Source organism: Nannobrachium achirus (assembly GCF_963921795.1).
Source record: "Nannobrachium achirus genome assembly, chromosome: 22".
Lineage (NCBI taxonomy): Eukaryota > Metazoa > Chordata > Actinopteri > Myctophiformes > Myctophidae > Nannobrachium > Nannobrachium achirus.
In genome coordinates this window covers 10,193,967-10,221,621 of record NC_137829.1, presented here as the reverse complement: position 1 = coordinate 10,221,621, position 27,655 = coordinate 10,193,967, and the positions used below count along the sequence as shown (strand labels likewise).

The following is a 27,655-nucleotide window of genomic DNA, read 5'->3' as shown; positions in this document are numbered from 1 at the left end:
AGCGGCGCTAACCTCTCCTACATCTGGCTTGTGTGTATGTGGTCCGTCCAGCTTTTCATTGGCCCAGCTTTGTGGGATGTTTTGAGCATGTATATAAAGGCACCGCTCATTCACACTGGTTGTGATTTTTTAAAGATGCAGTGCCATGATTGTTTCCCCCCCTAAAACATGACGATCAGTTATTGTCTCCACCACCCGAAGGCAGGGGGAGAGTATGTTTTTGCCCCTGTCCGTCCGTGCGTGCGTCCGTCCTCCAAGTTTGTAACCAGCTAATCTCCGGCACCGTTGGCCCGGTCGCTGCCAAAATGAGCACACACACTCCCTGGATGCCAATTCAGAACCTCTACCCCACATTTTTCACATGGGCCTGTTCACCGGGAGGCCAATTTGTGCAAAACTACCCTTTGGCCAGTACACCTACAGATTTTGTCCAAAAATCACTCAAATTGGTAGACAGTATCTCTATCTCTACAGTCATATGATCGACACAGATATGTCTGATTGTCCATATTCCATCCTGATTGGCTGAGATTGGACAAAATGCCTCAAATCACAAACGCAGAGTGCAATTAACACTTATGTTGCAATGATTTTTTCTCTTCAATGTCTCGCGTTGCCATGGTTACCATAGACTTCCATGTAATTGTGCAATTGTGTAAAAAGTGCACGCCCATGCCTAGATGATGCACCACGTGTGTAGATGCTGTTCACAGCTTTCAAACAAAAAAATCCGCTTGGAAATCCGTTCAGGCATTCATGATTTATGGGCCATTATGTTTTCTTCAGATGTAAACAAACATGGCTGCCATGTTTGAAAGAATGGGTTGGTATGGGGGTTAAACATGCAATTTCGCGATCGCGATCATGCCTAACACATTTCTGGAGGTCCAAAAATTTTTTTTGAAAAAAAGAATTTTGAAAAAAATAAATAAATCAAAAACGGCTAAAACTCGGGAAACTCGGGGTTGGCACAGCGTTGGTATCAATACAAACTCGGGAAACTCGGGGTTGGCACCAGATGTGTTAACATGAAATCGCGCACACACGTTCCCACTAGGCAGAGGAAAAAATGCCACTATAACAGCGCTATAACAGGCCAATTTGTGGTTTTACCTATAACTCCACCGATCAGTTTCAAACTTTGTAAGTGCACTCCCTATAGGCCAAGGAAAAACCCTTTCCTTGCATTTTTCACATCAGCCTTTTATAGCGCCACCAGGAGGCCGACTTATGTAAGACACATTTTTGGATATTACTCCTTCAGATTTTACCCACAATTAACACAAATCAGTACACAGTATCTCTACAGTCATATGATCAAGATGGATCTGTCCCATATTAAATATTCCATCCTGATTGGCTAAGATTGGCCTCCAAACTTTGCAGGATTGATCTGTTTCAAACAAAATGCCTCAAATCAAACACAGCGTGCAATTGTAATGAAATTGTGCACGCACATTCGCAAAAGGCCAAGGAAGAAATTACACTACAAAATGTTCAAATCAGCCTCATGGTGGCGCCATGAAAGGTCTAATATTGGTGAAGAACACATGCCACCATTTTTACATTTGCCTATTATAGCACCACCAGGACGCGTGGCCTGGTGGAGACCTGTGCTCGGAAGAGCACTTCTTCTAGTTATGATTATACTAGGAGGAGGATTTTTTTCAAAAAAAGGGTACAGAAAGTGTTAAAATTAGTTTATGTGGCCACACCTACCTGCTCATTGAGTATGCCTGGTTGTCAGGTGGGTGGTGACCCAGCTGAAGTTAGCCACACCCACAGTGTTGGGTGAATGGTAAAAGGGAGGGGTTGATTATATGATGTAATTTAATCTGTGTTTTTCGACTGGGCCTTTTGAGGCCCAGTCTTTCAGCTTTCAGGAATAACCAAAAATACACAGGGAAGACAAATCTTCACCCTATAACCACACCTGGGGGTCAATTGGAGTAATGTCAACTCCATAGACATATACAAATAGAAAATGTACGAAACTGTGGCACCACCTCTTTAATACAAGGACTGGATGTTTGCGGTTTATTGTTTAGGGAAGTCAGAAGAAGAAGTAAGAGTAATATTAGACTTTGTGATGACGATGTATGGACTGACATGTTTTTCGGCATTGAGCTCCACAATTCTTCTGAAACTTGTATGCAAATCTTACAAGTCCTTCTCTAAAGATGTACAGCAAATACCACGAAAGCAGGCAAAAGGGCTACACAGGGTCGAGGGAGAGAAGTTGAGAAACACTCAGACATGAGGCTTGTATTGATTATTATCGGTTGATAATGTCATGGCCCGAGGACAGTCTGATGCAGTCTGGTAATCTTTCTCTCTGCCACAGTGCACTGTTTTTACCCACCATCCTTAACTCAATCCAATGTAAGTGGGATGATGTCCTAATTTGCACTACTATAAATATCTCAATGTCAGATATGCTTAGACCTGCAGAGAAACCAGGCAGAGAGTAGAAGAAAGATTTGAGCATGATAACAAGAGAGTGCGAGAGAGAGAGTGCGAGAGAGAGAGAGTGAGAGAATGGACATAGTAGCCGGGGAGCCACTGGGCCAAAATGAGAGAGGACCTGTGATGTCATGACATACTCCAAATTTTTGTTTGTCCTATTAATTTGGTCAATAAGGTACACAGAATGAGAGGCCTGCTCTGCCGGAAATCCTGCGAAAAAAAGTTTCCCATTGACTTCACTATACTGGAAAAAAACACACCAAAAAAAGTAGCATGTGAGGGGTCAAACTAAGGGTTCTTCATGATTCTGAATCCATTGCAAGCATTTGTTTTGCATGAAAAACATTCCCTGGGCTAGATTTCAGCCTCTCAAACCTGTGAAAAGTGATGAGTCATCACTTTTCACCGTTATTTTGGTCCGTTTTCTAGCCCAAGGAATGTTTTTCATGCAAAACAAATGCTTGCAATGGATTCAGAATCATCAAGAATCCCTAGTTTGACCCCTCACATGCTACTTAAAGCATATTTTTTTTGGTGTGTTTCTTTCCTTTATATTGAAGTCGATGGAGTGAATATACAAATGGCCATAACTTTTTTTCGCAGGATTTCCGGCAGAGCAGGCCTCTCATTCTGTGGACCTTGATGACCAAATTAATAGAAAAAACAAAAATTAAAAGTATGTCATGACATCACAGGTAACATCCTATTCTTTGAGCTTTTGGGCCTGTGGCTCCCCGGCTATAGAGAATGAAGGTGTAATTTCAAGGCCTTAAGGCTAAAGTCGGCAATGGTTTATCAAGCATGTCTAGAAGACCATCTGTTTGTTGGGTCTCTGGGCAGTTCAGCCAACTCCACAGTCTGGAGATAAACTGCCTCAGTTATAGGGCTGGGTAATATTTATAAAATCTAAAATCAATACCTTGATATTGAAAATGTTCCAGACAATAACTCATCTGAAAATAGATATTATCGTTATACAAGACTAGATATAGTCTGGAATGTTGGTCACCATGAATCTGTCCCATATAGCGCCACCTTCAGGCCGATTTTTAAAAACACATTTTTGGACACTGCTCCTACAGATTTTGCCCTAAAATCACGAAAATCACTACACAGCATGTCTACACTCATGTCATCAACATGGATCAGGAAGATTTTGGAAAAACAAATTTTTGCCCTATTTGTGGAGATAAGCGACCTACGGTCGCTTATCTCCCGATTAGGGAGTCTTACTGGTGTGATAATAGTTTCCCAAAATGTACTTTTTCTGAAAGCACCAACGGTCATATTGATATATATGGCGCAGTGGTAAAGTCCCTGCAGTGCCCACCAAAGCCGGCTTTCATCTCTATCAGAGTCTGCGGTGAAAAGCCTAACACCGCAACTTAAAAAAAAAAAGAAAATTATCACCGCGGTGTTTTAGTCGGGTGTCTATGCTAACACAATTAGCCCGTGTTTGGGGGAGGGATGTCGGGCGTTGAGGGTGATGTTGGTCATCGCATGTACTCCTACAGGTTGGGGCAGCACCTGTCTGTGGGGAGTATTGGGCGGGAGGATTCTACGTCCTCCTGTAATATTGGCTAGTCGCAAAGTATTATTGGCTAGTCAAAATTAAAATATATTATAGCTCTCCTCTTTTAGCACTGCTACACCAACTTATTTTAGCACTGTGTTAACACCTTCTAAGCCACGGGGAGCCCCTTAATGTTAAAACCGTACTATATCGCACATCCCCCCAGGGACTCTCAGCCACGTCGTACATTCCCGGACTTTGTCTTTAAAACCGGAATAAAAGCTTTTGATCCGAAAATCGGCGATCGTCTAACCTTCCCTAGTCACCACTCGTGCACTGATAGCTCATGCAGACCGTGCATGAAGCAGAGGTGACGTCAGCGCCTCTCCTTCTCCAAGGCTACTCCCAGCCATCCGTTTGCTGTCTGCACACTCGAGCTCCTACAGCAGCCATGCTTGGGGCTATGCTAGCGAAACTTTTCAGTTCTGTTCTTCAGTCACACATGGACTATTTGCGGGGACATTTACGTGAAAGGATGGCGCACGCGAAACGCACGGGGACATCGACGATCGGCCAAAACCCCCATTCTATCCCAACGGAAATCAAGAAAATCATGGTGAGTTACTGGCCTGGGGAAAAAAAAAAAAGAAAAAACAGCGGCGCTGTTCAAGATGGAGGGGCTGCGGGGTCATGTTTATAAACATAATATTATGTCTCAGATCACAATACAATAATAGAAATGTCACGGCTAATCTACCAACCACCATTCTATTTCGGACGTCAAGGTGTTAAGGCCAATTCACACTGAGCACTATAAGGGACTGTTCGTTTAATACTTAAGGTTGGTATGGTCCATAGCGGGGGGGGGATATCAAATATTTATCTGAGCAATAGGGGGGACCATGACTTTTTTATTTTGGCTGGAGGGGGGGTCATGCAACTTTAATTTGTTGAATTTTGTATTAAAAAAATGTTTTCTTTTGTTATTTTTCATACGTGTTTACTCCCCTATCTTTATCAAGTTCCCCCTGATGGTGACTTGACTTGGTATATTCCGCTTCTGTAGTCCTCACAAGAAGCGCCTTCATTGGGCGCAGTGCACCACCGGGGGAAAAACAAAATCTCGCCTCCCTTCGGTCCTAACTATAATTTTAGCTGGGGACCCCCTTATATTCCCTCAAAGACCCTGCCCTGGGGGTCCCCGGATCCCACTTTGAGAACCAATGGTACAGACAATATATGTTATGTATTAGTCCTACGTTGTTTTACCCTCGTCAATCGTCAATGTAAGAACACAGTAGCTCTGGTCCATAGCGTAGTGCACTGAAGTAGTGCGTAGTGCTATGTCACCTATGAGCCCTTGCGCCGTTGGAAAGGCTGCCCACCCTCTCGTCTGTAGTAAAAATACAAAGTACAGTTTCGCTTCTCACCAAAACGAAGACATCTTCATAGAGTAAAAAGCCCACTCTCCGTAGTGGGGGCAATCTGTGTCTAAATCTCATCTCTAAAAATTTACTTTTAGCCATAAAAGAAAATATTTCACCGGAAGGCAAAATCTGGTCAATGGACTTTTCTATTGACAATATCTGTAGAGGGCGGTGTGGAGTAGCTAAAACTTCCAGTGAAATATTTATTTTTCTGCACCAAATGTGTATTTTAGACGTGAGGTGGGGGGCTACGAGTGTTGCCACTAAGGAAAGTAGGCTTTCAACATCTTAGAACCGTCTTTGTTTTGGTGAGTAGTGAAAGTATATATTTTATTTTTACTACAGACGAGAGGCTGAGCAGGCTGGGCTGCCGCGGCTCTGTGCGCAAGTGCTCACCAGTGACATAGCGTAGCGTTAGCTACGGGACCAGAGCTAAAAAGAACAGGAAAACCCACAGGCTCCAAAAAGCCAAACTTGTCTGGTGTCCTTATCCTTGGGGAAACGGTGGAAGAGGTTTTTCTTTTATCCAGTAAGGCGTGGATATTCTGGATAATATATCTCCCTTGTGTTAGCAACGTCAGATAGAGCAGCTGCGCTAGACTATTCCATCATTTCCATGCTGGTTTGGTTTGCAACTTTGCATGCAACCACTTGTTATGGGGGCGTGTGCTGCAGCACAGCACAACAAGCACACGCCGTGATAGGGCGCAGTGATCTTACTCGACACAAGAAAATAGTACCATGTGACAGAGTGGTCAAAGTTGAACGAAACTCGCTCTATAGTAGAAATATGTCAACAATGATAATGATGGCAGTTTTGTGGATTAGTTTATTATAACATTTAGAGCCAGCCAACTCAATGGAACTACTTTTATTCAGCACAAAAATGACTAAGTCTGACCACGGGAATCATAACCAATTCATGCCCTTCCAACAACTACATTACTGGCAAGTATTTCATACAGCTTTGGTTAAAACATAGGCGAACTATCACTATGTTAAACAAGAATAGCAGGTGGCTCTGAAACTAGCCACTGCTTTGGGAGTTTCTGTACCCAGAGAAGGCACAAAATGGACCCTCCAGCTCGAGGCTGGGTGATGGGTCCATTTGGTTACACTGATTTGGAGGCTGTCGGCTGGGAAGGAGGTAGGAGAAACAGCATATTTAAACTATGATTTAGATTTATTATCATGGAAGATAGTTCACAGTTGCTCAATCTTTCTTTTGTTTGGGGTGTTGTTGTAACCCCAAGAGGCCACCTATGGAACCAAATGGACCCTTTCTGTATGAGTTGAGTACAAAGGGACCCAAATTTAAGACCAAAGGCTTTCTTTGGGTCGTTTTTAGTTGACCTTGTATAAATTAACTGTACTGTTCTGTACCCTCAATTAATCAATCAATTGTCAAATAGGGTGCTATATTAATAGGTCAGCATTCATGTTATTGCCTGCTACTGTTGGTGTGAATTTAAAACATAAGCCTATTGTTTATTGGGAGGGAGGGGGGGGCATGCATTTTCCTCAAGTCACGCAGGGGGGGTCACACATTTTTTTTGAAGCGTTTGGGGGGGGCCAAGGAAAAAAAATTAAATGCTATAACTTGTCAACCAGCCCCCCCTAGTGGATAATTAACGTACATTCCCTAACTATAATTAAAGTATCGTTTTAAAAAGTTAGTGGATGGCAGTGTTCACACCGAATATTCACCGGGGACCCAGTCACCCAAAATGTGAGATGACCTCTGATGTCAAGCCGTACCTTTTACTTCTGTTTTATCTATTAGTTTGTTTTGTTTCTTTTTTTAATATTTGTATTTTCCTGTATAGTGAAGTCGATGGAACAGTAAATATATAAATATAAATATAATATTTTTTTGCGATGTTTCCCGCAGAGCAGACCTCTCATTCTGTGGACTTTAATGACCAAACGAATAGATAAAACCAGGGCAGGAATTTCAGGGAGGCCATGAAGGCCATGGCCGTCATTGCCCCTCAGTTTGGCCTTGTGCCCCTCCAAAAAATGGCATGCCCTGAGGCCACAGTGGCTTTAATACCCCAGCTGACTGTACCACTTTCTCCTCTCTCTGTCTTGCCAACATGTAGACACCAGTGTCTTTCTTTTCATGAAGACACCAGTGTCTTGTTGAGTCCCCATTTGTAAACCAATCCAGTATCTTTGATTTGTGTAGGGCTGAGCATATATCAGATTGTAAATACCAATGTATTTATTTCACAGCAGATAGTACATCCTTAACCCTTGAATTCAATCAATTATTTCAATGGACTACAATCTTGTTTTATTTGATGGCCTTCCTGCCCTGGCATTTGGCCTTTGTACCCTTAAAAAATGGACAACCCTAAAGGCCAAATGGCCTTGCCCCTAAAATGACGAGATTCCAGGCCTGGATAAAACAGAAATAAAAAGTACGGCATGACATCACAGGTTCAACCCTATTCCTTGATAGTTGTAGTTATCTTCATAGTTATCATGCCCGGTAGGAATGGCGCTTCGCTAATCAACCTGGGATTCATACAGTGCACAGTAAAATCCTCATTTACTGTGTAGACACATCATCACAAAAACACTCACTACTCACGACAAGGCAACATGCAGCAGCACTGTACCATGGGATATCCAGAGTGAAAGCTTATCAGTGGATCTCTAGACAAAAAAAAAAGTCTGTCTGCAGGTAACAGGTACCTACCTACCCGTCCCCCATAAGACCAAGCAGACTGGCAGAAGAGAGGTGAGATGGCAGAGATAGGCCCGGCTTTTTCTCTCACCTCTTCTGGGAATAACTTGTACTCATGGTTCACTGGGCTTTGATGAGATGAGGGAGGCCGCAGTCGGCCACGGACACAAACTTCTGTTTGTTCCCCCTATCTTCAGCTCCTTTCTTCGTGTCCTTCTAATTTGTCTTGGGCCTCTGTTCTCCCCCTCAGACATTGTCACTAGGAATGAGAAACTGCCCTTTGAGTTGTCCTGACCGCCAATTCACCCACTGAATGCAAATTCTCTGGCTCCTCCTTATCTACAATTAAATATGTGTAGAAAGTCTTTATAGAGGGAATCGTGAACCAGAGACCTTTTGTGATTTTCAATTCTTGCCATTTCTAATGTTTGTGTGGTACCCTTGACCACAATCACACAACTGAAGGTTTAAGGTTTCACACACACTAACCCACATGATTACCATATACATAGCCACATGTTCAAGATTATTTCATTTGCAGTCACTTATAAACCACTTAAGCCTCTCCCCATGAAAATCTTATAATCTTAAAAGATTTCACCTATTACGTAACGTCCAAAACTGGGACACAAAGGATGAAGTGGTTAAAATGACAAAATAAAAGTTTCTCTGTACAATTTGTTTATTAGTACCTACTAAGCCTTATGTTTTAGTAGTTATGCTTTGTTGAAAAGGGCCCTAGAACTCTGTTTGGGGAAAATTAACCCAATTTCTGAACTTCAACCCTGCGTTTCCTTGTGCCTTGACTGCTTGGTCCACGACAGTGTGTCTGTGTGTTTTCCTCACCTCCGGTGCGTCCCAAGCCCACTTGTACAGCAGGGTGCAGGCTGCCCTCATTGTTGAGAAGATGAGGCAGGTGGTGGTAGATATTTGGCACCTGTAGAGGCTTTCGACTGGCTAGTTCCTTCAGCAGTTTCTGTGTCTCATCTGAAATGTAAGGAAACAGAAACTGGCGTGGTCAGTTACACTTCTTAATTTCATTCAAGGCAATCCAAAAGCAGAAATAGGGCTGTTGCTTTGAACAGGTCATGAAATACCGTAATTGCTGGACTATAAGCCGCACCTGCTAAATTTAGAGCGAAAAACAAATGTGTACATATACAGGCCGCACCGGACTATAAGCCGCAGGTGTCCTTCCTGCTTCCTGTTAGAGCGCCCCTGGTGGCCGTTAGTTGTAGAAATCTATATATAAGCCGCACCGTTGTATAAGCCGCAGGGTTCAAAACATGGGAAAAAAGCCGCGGCTTATAGTCCGGCAATTATGTGTATATACGTATCGTATACAATAGATGCAATAAAATGTATCAGCTACATATTCTTTTATTATGACTTTGTAATATTTTCATATTTTCTGTTGTTGTCACACTGTTATCGAGACTCTAAGTACAAGAGTTTCTCTTGCACAGTAAGTACCTTGAATCCGATCAAAGAGACTTGACGAAGCGTAAATGATTTGCTAACATGCTGAGAGCATAGTGAAGGGTAGTGATCTACTTTAACCTATAGAGGAACAGTTATTTCCACAGGGCAGTAGTGGGTGTGTGTGTGTGTGTGTGTGTGTGTGTGTGTGTGTGTGTGTGTGTGTGTGTGTGTGTGTGTGTGTGTGTGTGTGTGTGTGTGTGTGTGTGTGTGTGTGTGTGTGTGTGCGCGCGTGTGTGTAGAATCCATTAGACGGCAAGGAATAAGAAACACAAATGAATAAGGACACAAATACAAATAGCTTTCAGAGTTTCCTTTTTAAAAGCTCTAGGGAAGCTCTCTTGATGTCAATGAGTCTTTGTTTGCGTGCACAACGCATGAGCGGGTTTACCCGAGAAGTTGGTGAGGGCATCTTTGCTGCCATTCGTCTCCGCGATGGCACGTCTGAACTGCTCCAGAATGTTGTTAAGCTCAGAGGAGCGCTGCAACGTCCGGTGTTCAGCCACACGGAGGCGCTCTTTCAGGGCATGGAACTCCCGCTGGTAGGCTACCAGCTTCTCTGTTGTCAGAAGACACAACGCAAAATTTGTTTAGGTTATGAGTGCTCGCTGATTATACTTGTCAACAACAACCCTGCAAAAGCCACAGCTCATGTAAATCAACATTTGAATTGAAACCATGTCTGTATCATATTGAAATCATCATCCTTGTATAAACTTGTCTGTCTGGTGATACAAGGCTACTTTGACAAGGCAAGCTACAGTACATCCAGGCCACGCCAACGTGTGGCCTGTTTGTTTCTTACAAAGCTATGAGAAGGCCAGTTCCTAGTAAAGTCTTATCAGGGCACAGGCTGTGTGGGTGGATGGCTTCAGAACAAAGGTTGAAGGGATACAGTACGTCTGTAAAGCTGGGAGGAGTTGTGGTCTGTTGGTGGGTGGAGGTGCTGCCCGGTTTCCTCGTATCATTTGGAGATTAGTGATGAAAAATGTGCGTGTACTGTAGATCTTCAGTTTGCTGGGGCGCCTGATGGAGGGGAAAGGAACTGGTTGGAATGACGTGTTCCTTCAATGCGCTACAGTGTACGTCCAAACCGGGATTATCCCCCGTCAGGTGAAAAGAAGCAACTTGGACTACTCATGCATAGAAGGAAGCATGAGGTCAGTCCGTTGTCTCCCCAGGCGCAGCAGAGGGAGAGTAGAGCCCAGGATTACATAGACAATTGGCACTGGGTGAAAAAAATGGGTAAAAAAAAAAAGGTCTTCAGTTTGTATCCATTCATTCACAAAGCAGCCTGGGTGCACAAACATTTTCAGCAAGGACTCCGAAATATGCTTGTCAACTCAATGTATTATTTATTCATGGTCATTATATTGCTGATATTAATTTTAATAATTGAAACTTAAAGAAAGGATAAATCACTCAAAAGTGCACTCAGCACAACAAGCTAGGTTTTCTTCAGGCAAACTGAAACTCAATGCTATTGTCACCTCACGGATGTTGAAGTGTTTTTGTAACATTTTCAAGGCACACCAAAGACTTAAAAGTATATAAATTAAAGTTACAATCTGTAACGTTTATGTCCTGTCCTAGCGAAGAGGGGAAATTGCAAATTGCAACACCCAGGATTTGAACCTGGATCTCTGCATCTGAGACCAAATATAAATGGTAAATGGTGCATGGTGCATTTATAGGCTATAGCACCTTTATCCAAGGCGCTTCACAGAGATTGTGCATTACATTCTCCCATTCACACACATTCATACACCAATGGCAGAGGAAACCATGCAAGGCACCAACCTGCTCACCAGGAGCAACTAGGGGTTCGGAGTCTTGCTAAAGGACTCTTTGACACAAACTCTGGTAGAGCCCGGAATCGAACTGGGAACCTTTCGGGAAACCTCTGTGTTCTAAGGACGGTTTCTCTACCCCTGAGCCACTGCCGCACCATCTGTAAATATCTATCTACCGTGAAGGAATTCCTGCTTGGCCAGGCGAGTTTCAGGTAGGGCTACTTGACTAGTAAGCAACATAATATTATCATCAACAAATAAATTACTTAATGTGGTATATTTAAGAGTGCACATTTGACAACTACGTCTTTATTCACTACTTGGCTCATGTATTTGCATTGCCATTCAAATGTTGCTGAACCCAAAGATGTCTCCCATGACCCACAGTTTGTGGACCACCGTCTTAAACGGACGGATTAGGATCAAAAAGATCCAATACCCCTTGTACAATGCCCATGGAAGTTGAGAAATTACAGATTAGTTTCAGGTGGCACACACAGACCACATGGGAAGGGCGTGGGATTCTTCTTTTTTTGTGCACGTGTCAGTCTCTGTCTGATCCTGTTCTTGGCAGGTAGATTAGGTACCCTTTTACAGAGTCCTTTTCTAAGACAAACAAAGCCCACAGTCCATTAATCTCACTCTCCATCTATCACCCTCTCCGACTCAGCCATTGTCCATCCAAGTCTGCCCTGGGTCCTCTTTCTCATCAGCAGCACACCGTTACATCTGACTGCTCATCTCTAGAAGACACAGACAGATGCTGTCATCTTGGTTCAGGCCTTGTTAAAAAGGTCAGCTAGAACTAGCCCAAACCCTAAGCCTTTCATCTGTGTGTGAATCAGCCTTTGATTGCTATTTGCTACAGGATGCTTGTCCTGCAAAGATGAAACCACACCTGCACAATGCATACACAGATCTCACATCACAAGCACCGAGAACAAAGACCAAAATTGCAATGTAGGTGTAACCTTCTTTTTGTTCCGGTGAGCATCATAGACGTAGCATGCAATTAACTAACTTTCTCTTGAGAATAAGTGACATTGTCAATTTACTCCCTCGTCCCCCCTGGGTACTTCTGTTTACGGCCCAGTGTTTGGCAGCGTTTAGACTCATCTTGACATTTTTGTTAAAAAGAAAGTCAGTCCAAAAATTCTAGCCTGTCAAACCATGGCCAAAATATAAAGTCAAACAAACAAAATACACACGGCTAACAGCACAGTACACATGCTGCATCACAGGTATTTGGATTTGCTTATCAAAGCTGCCTGAAAGAGTTCTGGGATGAACGGTGAGAGGCCAAATTGGATAACGAGACAAATCCCCTAAACCTATTATCCAATTAGGCCTACATGTGGTAAGTAACACGTCTCATCTCATTATTCCTCCCTTGACCTGCTCTCAAGAGACTTGAAAGTTCTCACTCAACAGTAAACAGACTAACATACAGTATAAGTGTATACAGGGTATCTGCATATTTCTAAAGTGACAATTTAAGGACTTTTTAATGCCTCTAAAATGAAAACATTGGCCAAATTGTCAAATATTAGAGGCAGAAATTGTGAAAATAGCCGATTGCGAGGCGTTGTGAGCATGTAGATCTGCAATTTTCACAATAGAACCGTGTTATACAAAATGTAATGTCTCAACTCTTATTGCTCGCCAGTTAAAATATTATTATTTTGGGGGTCGTGGCCTGAAAAGGTTGAGAACCACTGTCCTAGTGCACCTATAGCCTCTGACCTTCACATAATGCCCACCCTCCTTCAGTCGTTGTTCTCTTTCCATGTTTTCCATATCCTTAAGTGTTCCAATTATTGCGAGGAGCTAAATCGGCCAAGGTTTTGGACAAGGTTGACGCCCCCTCACGGCTTGGGAGCTTTTGACTATGCACCCTTCATGGCAGGGAACATTGAGTTTTGAGTGTAGCAACATTTTCATAAAATACCAAAGAACTTAGTGTTTATTTTTGTATTTACACGTCGCCACTTCCACTGTGCTTTCTGCGGAGACGTGCATTTAACATAGAATGACAAATAAAACGCAGTAGGCCTACTATGCAGGGAAAAGGGGGAAAATACCAAAGAAGTGTTTATTCTTTTTATTTTCATGTCGCCCGCTACCACTGTGCTTTCAGCGGAGACACGCTTGCTTGACATAGGACACTCTCCCTTCTGCATCGCGAGCCTAGGGGGGCATCAACCTTGTCCAAAACCTCAGCCGATTTAGCTCTTCACGTTCCATTTAGGTGGCCATCCATTTTGAATGCCCGTCATTCACCCTTTTCTGCCCCCCCAACCCCTCTCATGATTCACATTTCCCGGCAGTCCGTTTGCTCTCCAGCTATCTCTATCTCCTGTGACAACCCGCCATGACCCGTCATCCTTGGCTTCTTTACTACATTCATCTGATTTATTAATGAGACGAGCGAGAAGGGACAGGGAAGGGCATGCGCACTGTGGAGTTTTGTTGGTTGAATGAGCACGCACGCACGCACGCACGCACACACACAGCGAAAATGCCTGAGTCTTCCAGTAAAAGATGGATGTGATTGTCTGCCTGTAAATCGTTTCCCTGCTGCAAAGTTGGTACCGCTGACATGGCATCTGATCTGATGTTGATGTTTATATCTTCTTCTCACCCACCAATAGCTTTCAATCAACAGAGCTCAACAGAGCTCAAGCAGTTTATAAGAATTAAGGTCTTAGACTGATTAAGATTTCACAACTTTTGTCTGATGATCAAACCTGAGTTTATTGTTATTATCACTCAATCTCACCTTACTCTTGATGAGAGGATTCAAGCAGCTAGAGTGGGCACTGGCAGTGACTACACCAACGAGGCAATGCTAACAGCAGAGATGTGGGTGATTCAACGTTTGAGTATTTTAAATATTTGGCAGGTAAGCATGGTGGTGAGGAAATGAGAGGGAAGGTTTATAGGATAGAATACTGTGACGGTAGTTTTACGATAGATATCACTCACAAGAGAAAAGATTGGATCCACACATCTCATTCTATTCACCACTGCCAACCACAAAAAACAAAGTTGGGTCTCGCAGAACAAGCATCACTTCAGCTTATCACATCATCAAATGCAACATCCCTGTCGTTACATTGATCCCAGTGACCTCCTGGCTCCTGCCTCCTCAATGATGTGCTGACTGTGTGCTCTCATGAGTGCTGATGATGAGGGACTTATGCAGTTTGAGCTGCGCATGTATGAGCGAGTCACAGTGAGATTTACAGCTATTCCACGCCACACTAAAGCAATATTTCACTTCGCTCTTAATCACTCATCAGAATTGGATGTCAGAGTTATGTGAACCTTGAGGAATTTACCTTAAGGTCACTCTCTGAGACTTTTAGAAATCATTCTGTAACACAGCCAGCATTTTTGCCATCCATGACAGCTCATGAGCTCATTGAAAGTGTGTATGTGTGCCAAAATTAAATAACACAATTATCATTAATCATTAAGTTAGTTCACTTTTAATCTTCAGTACATGGGCTGAGCCTCCACCCTCTTCTCTTATGTACACGTGGCCTGTTCAGATTGAGAATCAGGCAATTGGCCAAAACTTGCATTAGGAAAATTGATTTTTGAAAGATCTCATATTCCTTGCAAAGGAAATTTCAGTAAAAGTAAAAGAAAAAGGAACATAGCTCATAGAGGCCGGGATTCTTATTATATACAACAAATATAGTCAATGCCAGTCAATGACAACAGCCATCTAATCATTCTTAAAACCTTGCCACAGGTCACTTAAACTTTGATTACATGTAGTAGATATTTTGTTACACTGAGGTGAATAAAATTAACTGGTACACAACTGTGTGTGTGTGTGTGTGTGTGTGTGTGTGTGTGTGTGTGTGTGTGTGTGTGTGTGTGTGTGTGTGTGTGTGTGCTGATGAACCCCCTGTAGTGGTGCACCTGCCACCCACGTGGTCTCCTCGGTACACTGCAGCTGCACTGAGCAAGACAAAACGTTTACAGGCTATTATGTTTAAGTAGGGCAGATGTTCCACTGCACGAACTGGAGATTGACAGAAGTGATCATACTGGTTTGACATACAGGATTATGACTGTTCATATTCTCAGAAATTCAACACAAATACAGCATTAAACCAGACCAAGACCAGACATTTTAGCCCTTATAATAAGGGTGAAAGGATATAGTCCCCTAAGCCCATTACCTATATCAGAACAACTGTGCAAAATGCATAATTTATCTGATTTATATTTCAACATAAATGCAAACACAACGAGAGGGGGGAAAGACGCCTGCATTAAAAGAATCCAAGTAGAAATGATCTTGCGCGCACATGCACACGCATACACACACAAACAATAGTAGTATTGATTTTGGGTGGTATTTTCCTGAAGGGAGACTCAAGTGGATCCAGGCGTTTGGCGTAGCGTAGGCGTGCCGATACTCTCCCCAACTGCCTATCCAGGGAGAAATCTCACAGTACACGTGCACAAACACAATTTCTCTCTCATGTCTTTTTGACCAACTCTCACTCCGACCATCTCTTCCAAAGAGGCGAGGTTGACCGATATTGGCAGCCATCCAAACCATACTCATAATTCACCCCCACCTCCTCGTTCAGCTCCCTGTTCCTTAACACCGCAACCCTGCTGCCGTAGCTCTACCTTGCTGCCCTCCTCTGCTCTAAGCCCAAGAAGCTCCCTGCAGTAGCGCGCCAACTGTCTCTGGGTGAAAGAGCGAGTGGGCTCGACAGCGTTGAGAATGACAGCATGGTCCTGCTTGCCCCGCTTAATTCCACTTCCTCTACTCAGGCTCCCTCCAGTACAGCTGTATATTCCCCATGTCAGGAATAACACTTGTTGTGTTTTGGGTGAATGGATTCACAGCTTGAGGAGGAGTACCATGGATCAAGCTGCGCAATAATAGACATTACATACTATGTTTGCATGCAGTGGTTGCATTTAACTGTCCTAAAGTACAGCAAAGGGCCAACAGGTTGGCAATGGGGCTCCCTAAAGCCCAATTTACATGTTGTTTTCCCAGCTATGTTTTGCAAACTTTCACCCTAGTTTTCATGGTGTTTTCTTATCAATCAAGGAGTGGGAAATTGCAGTATTGTTTTACAGAAAAGTAGTTTAAAAAATGAGCCTCGTCATAAAGACAACATAATACTGAATGCCAAATCATAGCAGTAATAATGCATGCGGGCGGGCATGCACAAAGGAGGGTATGCGGAAACCCTGACGTACACACAGACATTAACGGATGCACGCATTATACAATCACACCCATCCTTGGTCACAAGAGCTTACTGTGCACATTGGGCCTGGACTTCACCAACGGGGAACAGTTAAGAGCTTAACAATGGCCTTGTTCTGTTCGCTAACACAGAGGAGGAATTTGTGTGCACTGTGGGGAATTCTGTGCAGAAATAGAGCTGGAGCATAACTGAATGAGCAGCAGTGTGGGATAGAGGAAGTGAAGAGAAGCATGAGGAGGGAGAGGAGGACCATGATTGTTAACTCGCTAACGAGCCACCGGGGCTGGGGCGCCTGTTCCTGTTCCTGCAGCCTGGCAACAGGGCTGTCTGGGATAAAGGGAAATGTGTGTGTGTGTGTGTGTGTGTGTGTGTGTGTGTGTGTGTGTGTGTGTGTGTGTGTGTGTATTTGTGCGTGTGTGTGTCTATCTAGGCAAGGAACACTTTGCCCAGTATCTCAGCCAAGGCATGTGGCAGCACTCTCCTCCCATCCCTCCTGTTCTCTCTCTCTCTCTCTCTCTCCTTCTGTCTCTCAATCCCATCTGATTCTCTCTCTTCTAAAATCCGGGTCCTTGACCCGTCTCCTGTCTTCCTTCCATTCCCTCTGGGACACTTAGCATGTGTCTGGCAGGCTGCCATCTACAGTAAATCTCAGACTCAGCTTCAGGCAGATATAATAGACAGCACACACACCAAGTAAAAAAAAAAAGATATCCCCCAAAATGCAATGCACAGTCCCATTCAAATGTTCTCTTTAATTTCTCCAAGGGCGGGGGGGCAGCAGTGTTCCTCAGAACTGCCCTCTTTATCTGCCTCCTCCACACTCGTTCCCTAGCCATAATCTCTCCCTTCCCGGGCTATTTTAGGCCCATTGTGTTGGAATGACCTGTTGGAATGACCCGATGAGGGAAGACATGGGCCTAGTTTGTGAGGAAGGAAGGTGTTGAGAGAGATGGCTAGAACTAGGATGTCAATCCTGCAAAAAAGGGATGTGTATTGGGTGTGCCCTGCCCAGGGTTACCATTTACACTCTGAGACCTAAAGACATAAAGCCCTGATGATGTTGGGACCCATCCCTTCAAAACACCTTCAAGCCATATTAAGTCCTTGAACGTGTTTGTTGGAGTCTACCCCAATAGAAACATTACGGCAAGGCCATTTTTGGTGTTATTCGTTTTAGACATTGTGTGTGACTGTACTTATGCTGTTTGCATTTCTGTTAAATAAAGTATTCAGTCGATTAACCAAACAAAAGAACTTTGGAGGTCACCGAGATACTGTGTACACTACTACCTCAGTGTGCCTATGCGTTTGGGGGGGGGGGGGGGGGGGGGACAGAAAAGTGCAACGGGTAGTGTTTGGACAGCTGACTGGCACGGCTCTCATTCCCAGCAGTCAAGTGACAAGAAACAGGACAAGCAGGGGTGACCTCAGCATGCAGCAGATTAACCAGTGATAGCAAAACGCTGCGTATAATGTAGGTTTAACAGTTGAACAGTAGAAAATGCAAGCACACAAGCAGCAGACCCACACTTTCTGTGCATAGTGTTCCAAGCCTTTCATTTTAATAGCAACTCAATGCCTGAGGCTAAGACTCAATCCACCCACACACAGGAGAGCATTAAGTGATTTAAAGTCAGAGAGAGAGAAAAAAGGATGGAGCGTTAACAATTTTGCTGCCATTTTAAACATAGCTGTAGTAAGCAGCTGCCAAATTGTCCTTACCTTTTAACGTGGGCACGTGCACGCATAGTGCATGATCTGTGCGCGACTCATGTAGTAGACCGGTAGACAAGATGACAGCTTTCGAATAAAAAGAAATCCATTGGAATAGACAAATCCGTTGCCAGGCTGTTACCCCTGCTGTATCCGCCGGTGTTGCATAAGAAAACATTGGAAACGGCCAGTTGTGCGCTATGGTAACACGTGGACACGTTCGCGCACATAGCAGACGATATGTGCGCGGATCATATGCCACGCGGGCACAAGAATCAACCAGCTATCAAATAAAAGAAAACCGCGTGAAAAAAGACGATGAAATGACCGTGCTGCTCCTTCCTCTGTTTACAATGTAAACAGATGGGACGGAAGCTACGATTGGGCCTTGGACAGGATACGGAAACCTAGATCCGGTCAATATGTCAGGATACAGTTAGGAGGCAGGCCTAAGACTCCGAAACGGCTATATACAGCGATCATACTTTTAATTGTTTCATAATGATTAAAGCTAATTACATTTCTGGGAACGACGGGCATCGCAGCGTGGTACAGCGGGAAATCAACGGTTTCGACGGGGATCGCGGGAAATGAGTTAAAGATAAAAAAGACAGACTTTGTTCACATAAAAATATGTTATATACATACAGGGTTATAGGGTTCATGCTGTACATAGGAGATGGAAAGTCACAGCAAAATAGGTATACATGCAAAACGAGTAAAGCTTGTTAAAACATAAGCCATAATCCATTAAAACCGGGAAAGTATGAGAACTACTGATTTAGAAGGCATTGGTAGAATCAATCAGCCTCACGTGTTAATGGCTTCTGCACGTCTCATGCACCACACTACATGTAATCTTACACACCTCATACTAAAGTACCGAAATGGAAACAAGCTGTACGCTTTTTTTGCGTTATCCTGTTGATTATGGTTTGTTACAGATGTATATACTCAAGTGTATGTTATATATGATTTTATTTCATGATCAATAACGACATCAACCAAAGGAAATCTTTAACAGAATTGTATTTAACCTCATTGGAGACCTGTTTTATACAGCCCCACATAATGTTATATTTGATCCTTTCACAGTAAATACTTTACCAGTATAAACAGCTTGATGCACACAGAGAAAGACGCTTTGAAGTTGAGAACTAAACCTATTTGTGTCAATAGGCCTCACACAATGCTTGGTGTTTATGCTAGAAAAGTAGAAATTGATTGACTAGTATTCACTATTAGGCCAAAAGGGGTTTCTCATTACGACAAACACCCTGAAACAACATTAATTATTTGTACACAGTAACGCGGGTGTCCCTATGTTGTGCTCATCAGATCTTTCATGAAATAGGGCTTATTATTTCCCCAGATATGTTTCAAAACATCAAGTCCAAGACAAACTAGGCACGTGCCAGAAACCTATGGACAGCCCTTAGATTGGTCCTATTATGGACACAGTAGGCTAGCTATAGCAGAATCTTTGCTTTAGCCAAATTCCTTGGGGATTGATGCAAGTTATTTGGTAAAGCAATAAGGATAGAACTGTGAAATCATGTTACAAATAGAAGTCCAACTCTATTCAGATTATTCTTCCAACACATTCTGAAATAATCTGTAGTGCAAAGTGCCTAAAATATATTTCTATACATTCTATGGTCAGCCATGCAATATGTGGTTGAGAGGGGGGAAAAATCATAGTGTTTGCATTTCAAATAAATGTTTGACATACTATACTTGCATGCAAAACTTGTATCAGTTAAATGGAAGTTGGAACTAGCAGACGTTTGCTGACTAATCTCTAAAGGTCATAAAGCTCTACCCATAACCGTTTATCAACTGATGTCAACAGGTGCAGAAAACAAACCTCCCTCGTGCCCTTCTCTTATCACATTCCATGGAACATTATTGCTCTGCTCTTGTGCCCATGCCATGCCCATCACTTGTTGGCTCTAAGAGGAGAAGCATTTCATTGAGCTGATAAGGAGGAAGGTAATCACTACATGAAGCCTTGCCTTGGAATTTATCTAAGGGCTGCAATTATTTACACTCAACTGATAGCAAGTCACTAAGCCCATAGCCCCCCCTACACCAGACTTGGTTAAACCCTAGTAATAGGCACTTAACCTATAGAGCGGTTCTCAAACTTTGAAATGTCAAGGTTTCCTATTAACTCTGACAGTGTACACTTTCCATTTGTACACTATCAGAGTTACAGACTTGTTGTAAAGGAACCCAGAGAGTCCCTGGAATCCACTTTGAGAACCACTGCTATTGAGTAACAGCCCAGCAACACTATGGGCCACTGTACAATTGTACAATAGGTCCAAGCAAGGCAGCTCTGCATGTTTGACAACTGTCTGGGATTTATTCCCATGTTGGTTGTCGTGGATATTGGAAAATGTCGTGGAGAATGTACACATGGTGATACAAACAAACGTTAGGCTAATACTCAACACAGAAACAGTAGCATGTTACATTTCATCCAATTAATTAAGAGGACAAATTGAAACCGAAGAGTATCGAACGCTGAGCAATGAGCTGTCAAAACAGACAACAGGTTGAATACAACAACAAAATGCAAACTTCCTAATAATACCTAATAACTAATAAATATGTTATCAAATATGTAGGCCATTTGCCCATTTCCACGATGCAATAAGTCGTTATAGATGACGTTACCAGTTAACGACAATACACTGGAAGGGGCCGAGGAAGTCACATTGGTGGCTGGTGTCCCGTGACATGATGTAGTCGTAGATGACAATTAACCCATGTCAGCCTGTCAACTAACAGGCGTTACAGATCGGCTGTCAAATGAGAACCCAGTGCAATAGTCGAATTTGGCCTTGCCACTTACAAATACCATGCGTTAAGTATTGCCAACAATAATGGTGATGGATGATGGAGTTGTTTTTGTTTTTTTAGCCTACCTTTCCCATTCTGCCAGGCTGTGTACCAGGACAGGCTTAGAAACGACGTGAAGAAAATAATCGCAGTGGCAACAGTTCCATTTCTGAGCCTCATCTCATTTCAGCGGGTTCCCCGGGGCTGCCGAGCCCCGCTGTCTCTCTCTGCCTTCAGGGTGTCGAACCAGGCGGATGATGTGCATGCATATATATGGTGGCCAGTGAAAAACACCCCCCGGTGACTGGTGAAAGGAAAGGACCCTGCGGTGGCAGACGGACAGAATTAACGGAGTCTTCAATTATGATAGGGAATGGGATTATGATGATGACTCCTCCTCAGGATGGATTCAGAAGAATGTTGCTATACGAGCTCCTCCTGTAGATGGGTCGCTCCGCTCGGTCACGATGCAGTCTCCTCCTCAACACTTTGACGCGTTTTAAAAATCTTTCCCGAGAGAAGAGCTGCTCGGCTCGGCGAAAAGGGGGCAGACTGTGCTCGTTGGCTAGCTAGCTACCTGATTACAATCCATAGATAGAAGCCATGTCATTTAGCTACAGGTTAGATCAGATTCAGATGATTACTCCTCCTCCGGGGTGGTTGTTGTATCTTGTACGTTTCTGGACGGGAGGACCCCACAGGCGACGCCTCGTCTCACGCCGAACTGGTACCAGCCAAAAGAAAACGAACGCGCTGCAGGCCGGGTGTTATTTACATAACAAGCAAGTTTTTAGCTAGCATACTGCCAGTGCCACGTTAAATATCACGGGGAGCATTAGCAAGGTACACGGGTGAAACTGAAAGTTAAGCCCAGCCTCACGGCTCGCTCAGCTGCTTGACGTTTCGAGGCCAGCCAAGCTGAAACTCCACCAGCCCACCAGTCCTACTCCACCAGCCCACCAGTCCTACTCCGCCCGCCCGTCACCTGCCGCCTACCAAAACAAAAGCAACCACTCCGTTATAGCTGCTCGGTGCTTCACTTTTTGAGCTCGTCGACTTCCAGTAAAAATAAGTAGCCCGTTTTGATTCTAACTTAACTGCAGCACATTCGGTAGTATGTGTGTTGTTGTTGTAGCTGCTGCTGTAAAATTGCACATCCATTCCTGGCTTCCTCAAACCTCTGAGTCAAAAGTCGTGCCCTGCCATTGGTCATCGGAGTGGTGCGCTCGATTTTTACCCACTCTGCTCGGAAGGAGTGTAGTGTAGTTCGATATTTCTCTATGCATCAACTCCACCTTCTGGTTACCAGAGTTGACAAAACGTACGCCCTCTCTCTGCTTGCAAAGTAATTTTGCATGGCGTGTGACTATGTTATGATCGCATATTACTAATTATACCAGTGTTCAACTTCAAACAAGTAAAGTTACGTTAGTTATCTTAACTGAAGACAACGTTGTAAAAATGTCCCACGGTGAGACGTTTTGACTCATGTTATGTTACTTTTGACCCTAAAAATATAAAGCGCGCCATCTTGCGTTCATGCCAGAGCCCAGAGTTGATGTCATCGGACTACAGTAAATTGCATCCCGTCTGTGATTGCACCACGATTGGCTGAAAATGATACAACACTTGTAAACGCAATTTTCAGCCAGGCAGGCATAGGCCTACGTCTTAAATGATTTATTCTGTTGTAATAGATTTAAAATACGCAAAAAAAAGAAACAGTAGGCCTAGAGATGATAGATCAAACGTCAATGCAGTAGCATTTTATTTAAATCACAACAAAAGTATGTCATGACAGTGACACTCTTCAATTTACAGCAGCTGTTCATATTCACATTTGAAATACTGTTCTCATTCTGCTTTCACATTTGTATGTGTAGTCACAGTGTTCTGCACTGTTTAACTTTGTTGGCTATAGGCGACATGACACAGTACTGCCCACAGGAATCAGGAACACGTGTGCATTTGTAGCCTATATGGGTGATATAATTATATATAAACACTTGAGTTCGCAAAGACATGTGACCAGCAATGTGGTGACCTATTTCAAGAAAGTGGCTATGAGGTAATTATGAGCTGACCTTGGACTAATTAGTAGGCTAAAGCAGAAGTATTAGCCAAACTAAAATTAAAACAAAATTAGTGATACAAGTTTTAAATTTGAACCAATTACTATGAAGAAAGAAGAAAAAATGCACATTCATTGTCAGGAAACATTAATTAAAAAACAAAAGAAGAAGATATTAATGCACTTTAACATCATTACCCACACATTGTCCACCATGACAATTCAATAAGCTTGAAATACAGGAAAGTTAGTTAGTTTCTCCATGACATTGCCATTGTAAAAAGCAAAGCAGAAGGGAAAAACAGAAATAATACAGTATGATGGCTGATTGGCTGTGAAGGGTTTTCATAAACACAAAAATGTCATTCAGTAGAGTCTACTGAATTTGAGCATATTTCAAGGGTTAGGGAATCTCCTCCAAGAAGATATCTTTTAGGTAGACAACTGGGCTGATCATCGATAATGCATGGTGAGGGATGGTAAATAAATTGTAAATTGACTGCATTTATATAGCACTTTCTGATTACTCAAATGTGTTTTACAATGTAATTCACACTCATCCATTCATACCCACCGCAACGGCAGAACACTAATTACGTGTTCTAAGCAGTACACCTTCACACACCAATGGTGTAGGAAAACATGCTCTATCTCCTGATCTTAGAAAGGAGTGGCTTTGAAATAGTCTTCCAGTGGAATTAGTGACACTCCACCCACCCAATCCTGTAGCCACACCTGGATCAACTCCAGCTTCATGAAGAACCACTTGTGTCCCACTGGCCATTTCTTCATAACAGGATGTCTAAAAAAAGGACAAGACAGAGGAGCATTGTGTAGTAAGGACACAATTATTTCTTAAAGCAACATTCATGTACTACATAAACATTTATACGCCAATTCACCTTGAGAACATAGCCTCCTTTGCAAACTCCTGCTCCTCTGGGCCCACTTCCACCATTTTGCCTGTTAATGTAAGTCGCGCACATCTGGGATCCTCGGGATCATATACCATTTGCCTTGAAATAGACAAACTCATGTTACCGTGGCAACTCACACACATTTTGGCGTTAAAGCAGTTCAAACATCAGAATGGGGAAGAAAGGGGATTTAAGTGACTTTGAACATGGCCTGAACCAGTGATACAAGGCAGGATAGCGATGCAAGCGTCTAGCCAACACCAACCTGGGACTCCTGGATCGCTGCCCTCCACACTCTCCTATATAACATCAGGGTCAGAGCTCTACCGTGTTGGCAGGATAGATCCATTCTTTAATGTTGAAGGTGCAAAATTCTGACCCTACCATCCGAATGTCACAGCAGAAATCAAGACTCATCAGCAACATTTTTCCAATCTTCTATTGTCCAATTTTGGTGAGCCTGTGCAAACTGTAGCCCCAATTTCCTGTTCTTAGCTGACAGAAGTGGCACTTGGTGTGGTCTTCTGCTGCTGTAACCCATCTGCGTCACGTTTTGACGTGTTGTGCTTTCAGAGATGCTCTTCTGCATGCCTCGGTTGTAACAAGTGGTTATATGAGTTACTGTTGCCTTAATATTAGAACCAGTCTGGTTTTCTCCTCTGAACTCTGGCATTAACAAGGCATTTTTTGCACACAGAACCTTTCTTTTTCACACCATTCTCTGTAAACCCTAGAGATGGTTGTGCACAAAAATTCATAAAAACCAAGCCACATTCAAAGTCACTTTAAATCACCTTTATTCCGTATTCTGATACCCTGGTTAAACTGCAGCAGATCCTCTTGACCATGTGTGCATGGCTAAATGCGAGTTGCTGCCATGTACCGTAATTGGCTGAATAGAAATTTACACTAATGTGCCATTGGACAGGCGTACAGTCAACAGTGGCCAGTGAGTGTATATTTTGTGTGTACATACCGGCAGAAGTTTCCCTCGGCTTCTGAGAATGTGAGAGAAGCATAAGGCATACTTTTAAGGTCCGAGACGGAGTAATCCATTGGTGTAACATAGAAATAGATTACTCCAGTACTGTTGTCATATGGTCCATCACTGACAGAGAAGATGTTGCCGAATGGGATACCTTTGATCTGTGCATAAAGAGGGGATTTTGTTACATAAGTGTCCAAATAAGGAGCAGCATTTGAATTCATCATGCATAACATCATCATCATCAAATCCATCCATAATGCAAGTTTTCTACATAAACACGCTTCTTGTACTACCACTAAATATTTATCCTACAGTAAGTTAACATATCCTGTTAGGATGACACATAGTGGTATAGGGACGAGCTGTAGTTGCAACCCTTAAGGAGCAATTTACAATAGAAACGTGCAGCAGTTGTCAGTCACACTTTCCCATCACACACTTGTCCGTCACGTTTAGTGCCGAACAGTCTAATAGGTCACTAAGTGTAATAGTTTAATAAGTCTAATAGTGTAATAGGGCAATAAGTGAAATAAGTGTAATAGGGCAATAAGTGTAATAGTCTAATAGTGTAATAGTGTAATAAGTTGCATAGTGTAATAGGCCAATAAGTGTAACCATGTAATAGTGTAATAAGTGTAATAGTATAATAGGGCAATAACGCGCACCCTGACGGTCGCTTCTCGCCCTTAGGGTGTCTTACTGGTGGTATTATACTATGTTAGAATACAAATGTATTGTTAATATCATTCAGTCAGTGGCAGTGGCAGTAGAACGGCTGCTTGGGGAATCGGAAGGTTCCAGGTTAGATTCCCAACTCCCTCCCCCTGGGTTTTTAGTGTTGAAGTGTCCTTGAGCAAGAGTAGACACCGACTGAACCCCTAACTGCTCCCAATGAGCAGGTTGGTGCTTTGCATATGGTTTCCTCCCGACTCCCGTCAGTGTTAATGCGTGTTTGAAAGGATGATTGATTGTAAGGCGTTTTTGATATTGGTGTCTTATACATTTATACACCATTACTTTAGGATAACAATGTAGTAGAAGTAGACAGTAGGCCTAGATGGAAAACTCCAATGCCCTTCCATCCTGTGCATTTCAATGAGAAGAATCAGAAAGAATTGGGGACATTTAGTTCACTGTCTGTGACTGTCAAGTAACACATGACTATCTTACCTGGTCTTGTGTTGAGATGGTGGCAAGATGTCCCCAGTCGCTATAATGAGCAATATACCTAGCAGTCCTGGCTGTTTCCTGGTGTGGGGGTGGACTTGGAGCAGACTTTTTTATTTCTTCCATCCGATATGAAAACAGTCGAGATGACAGAGGAGCTACATCCTCGTTTGCTGACTGCTGACCCAAGTCTTTGGGGTTTTCAGAACCATCTGTCAGGACGTTAGACGGATATGCCTGTTTCCATAGCCCACCGCTATCCACAAGCAGAGCAGGTGCGACCTCCTCCTCTGACATAGCGTCCAGTTCTCCCTCCACCGCGACATCGTTTGAGGAGACAGCCCAAGAAACTGAGTTCACGAGGGTGTAGCTCTGACAAAGACACAGGCAGCTGGCAAATGTTGCCAGGAGAAAGTAATCTGGGAGCCTTCGGGACTTCATTGAGGTTGTGCAAGGAGGATTATTATGAAACGTGCAGACGTTCTCCCCTCGTCCCCTGAAGCACTGGCTGCTGTTGTTTACACTCACACTGTCTCACGTGTGTTCTTGCTTTCATAACACGGTTACTTAAAAAAGTAGAGAGGAAACTACAGAGCCACCACCAGACACGCCAAGGAACTGCAATTCTCACTGCACTGATTGACCACAAGTGATGGAAATGCTGAACTGTACATTGTACACGTATTGAGAAATAAAGGTATAATAATTTCAATATAATTGAATAATTTACCCCAATATACCATTGTTTGTCTGTTTTATTATTTTTGCTCATGTGTTTACTACTTCGAGGGGAATGGCAGGTGTATTCAGAATGTGAAAAGCTTAAAGCTGAGCTCATCAAACTTAAAATAGGCCTATGCTTTACAACTCCATTAAGGCACACCAACTAATATGTTGTTGTTTTATAATTACACAATATTCTTTTCTCTCTCTCTCTCTCTCTCTCTTTCTCTCTCTCTGAATTCCAGTGAATGAATGAGGAATTTTGTCATTTGACTGGTCAGTGGTCAGACATGTCATGTTTCTTGGAGAGGTTCACTCTCATTATTCTATTGAGTCTAATTTAATTTGGTAGGAGCAACTAGGAAGGATCTGATTACCTTGCCACATAAGAAAATTACATTGATCTTGAGTTTTGTTGCATAAGACTATAGGCAAAGTATGATTTTCCACTCGCTTGTTGAGTAGGATCATCTTTATAACTGACAAATGAGGGTGCCTGACTGTGGTGGTTCAGCCAGCAATTCGTGCATGCAGACCACATGCTTTTGCTTCTCATTGTAATCTTTAAAAAATAAATAAAATAATAATAAGCATTATTATTATTAGC

General features: G+C 43.0%; 2 protein-coding genes across 2 annotated transcripts in view; both read right to left on the bottom strand.

Annotated features, from left to right (window-relative positions):
- mgat4a (alpha-1,3-mannosyl-glycoprotein 4-beta-N-acetylglucosaminyltransferase A) overlaps positions 1-22,282 on the bottom strand; it is a 36,837-nt gene extending 14,555 nt beyond the window's left edge. Inside the window, exons 1-3 of the mRNA XM_080753107.1 lie at positions 21,269-22,282; positions 9,969-10,136; positions 8,945-9,085 (exon numbers count right to left, since the gene is read on the bottom strand). Of these exons, the coding sequence (XP_080609233.1) occupies positions 8,945-9,085; positions 9,969-10,136; positions 21,269-21,362 (403 nt within the window). The 5' untranslated portion in view covers positions 21,363-22,282. The remainder of the gene's footprint in view (positions 1-8,944; positions 9,086-9,968; positions 10,137-21,268) is intronic.
- A 730-nt stretch (positions 22,283-23,012) lies between these two features.
- Positions 23,013-26,843, bottom strand: creg2 (cellular repressor of E1A-stimulated genes 2). The gene is made up of 4 exons (XM_080753379.1): positions 26,329-26,843; positions 25,147-25,316; positions 24,156-24,269; positions 23,013-24,055 (listed from the first exon to the last, which is right to left on the bottom strand). The coding sequence occupies exons 1-4, from the start codon at positions 26,764-26,766 to the stop codon at positions 23,914-23,916; spliced, it is 864 nt and encodes a 287-aa protein (XP_080609505.1). The 5' UTR covers positions 26,767-26,843; the 3' UTR covers positions 23,013-23,913.
- Positions 26,844-27,655: the final 812 nt, after the last annotated feature.

Coding starts and splice junctions, on each gene's coding strand:
- creg2 (XM_080753379.1), bottom strand. CDS start 26,766: ATGAAGTCCCGAAGGCTCCCAGATTACTTTCTCCTGGCAACATTTGCC. Junction 25,317..26,328: donor CCATCTCAACACAAGACCAG/GTAAGATAGTCA, acceptor CTTTATGCACAG/ATCAAAGGTATCCCATTCGG. Junction 24,270..25,146: donor GCCGAGGGAAACTTCTGCCG/GTATGTACACAC, acceptor GTCTATTTCAAG/GCAAATGGTATATGATCCCG.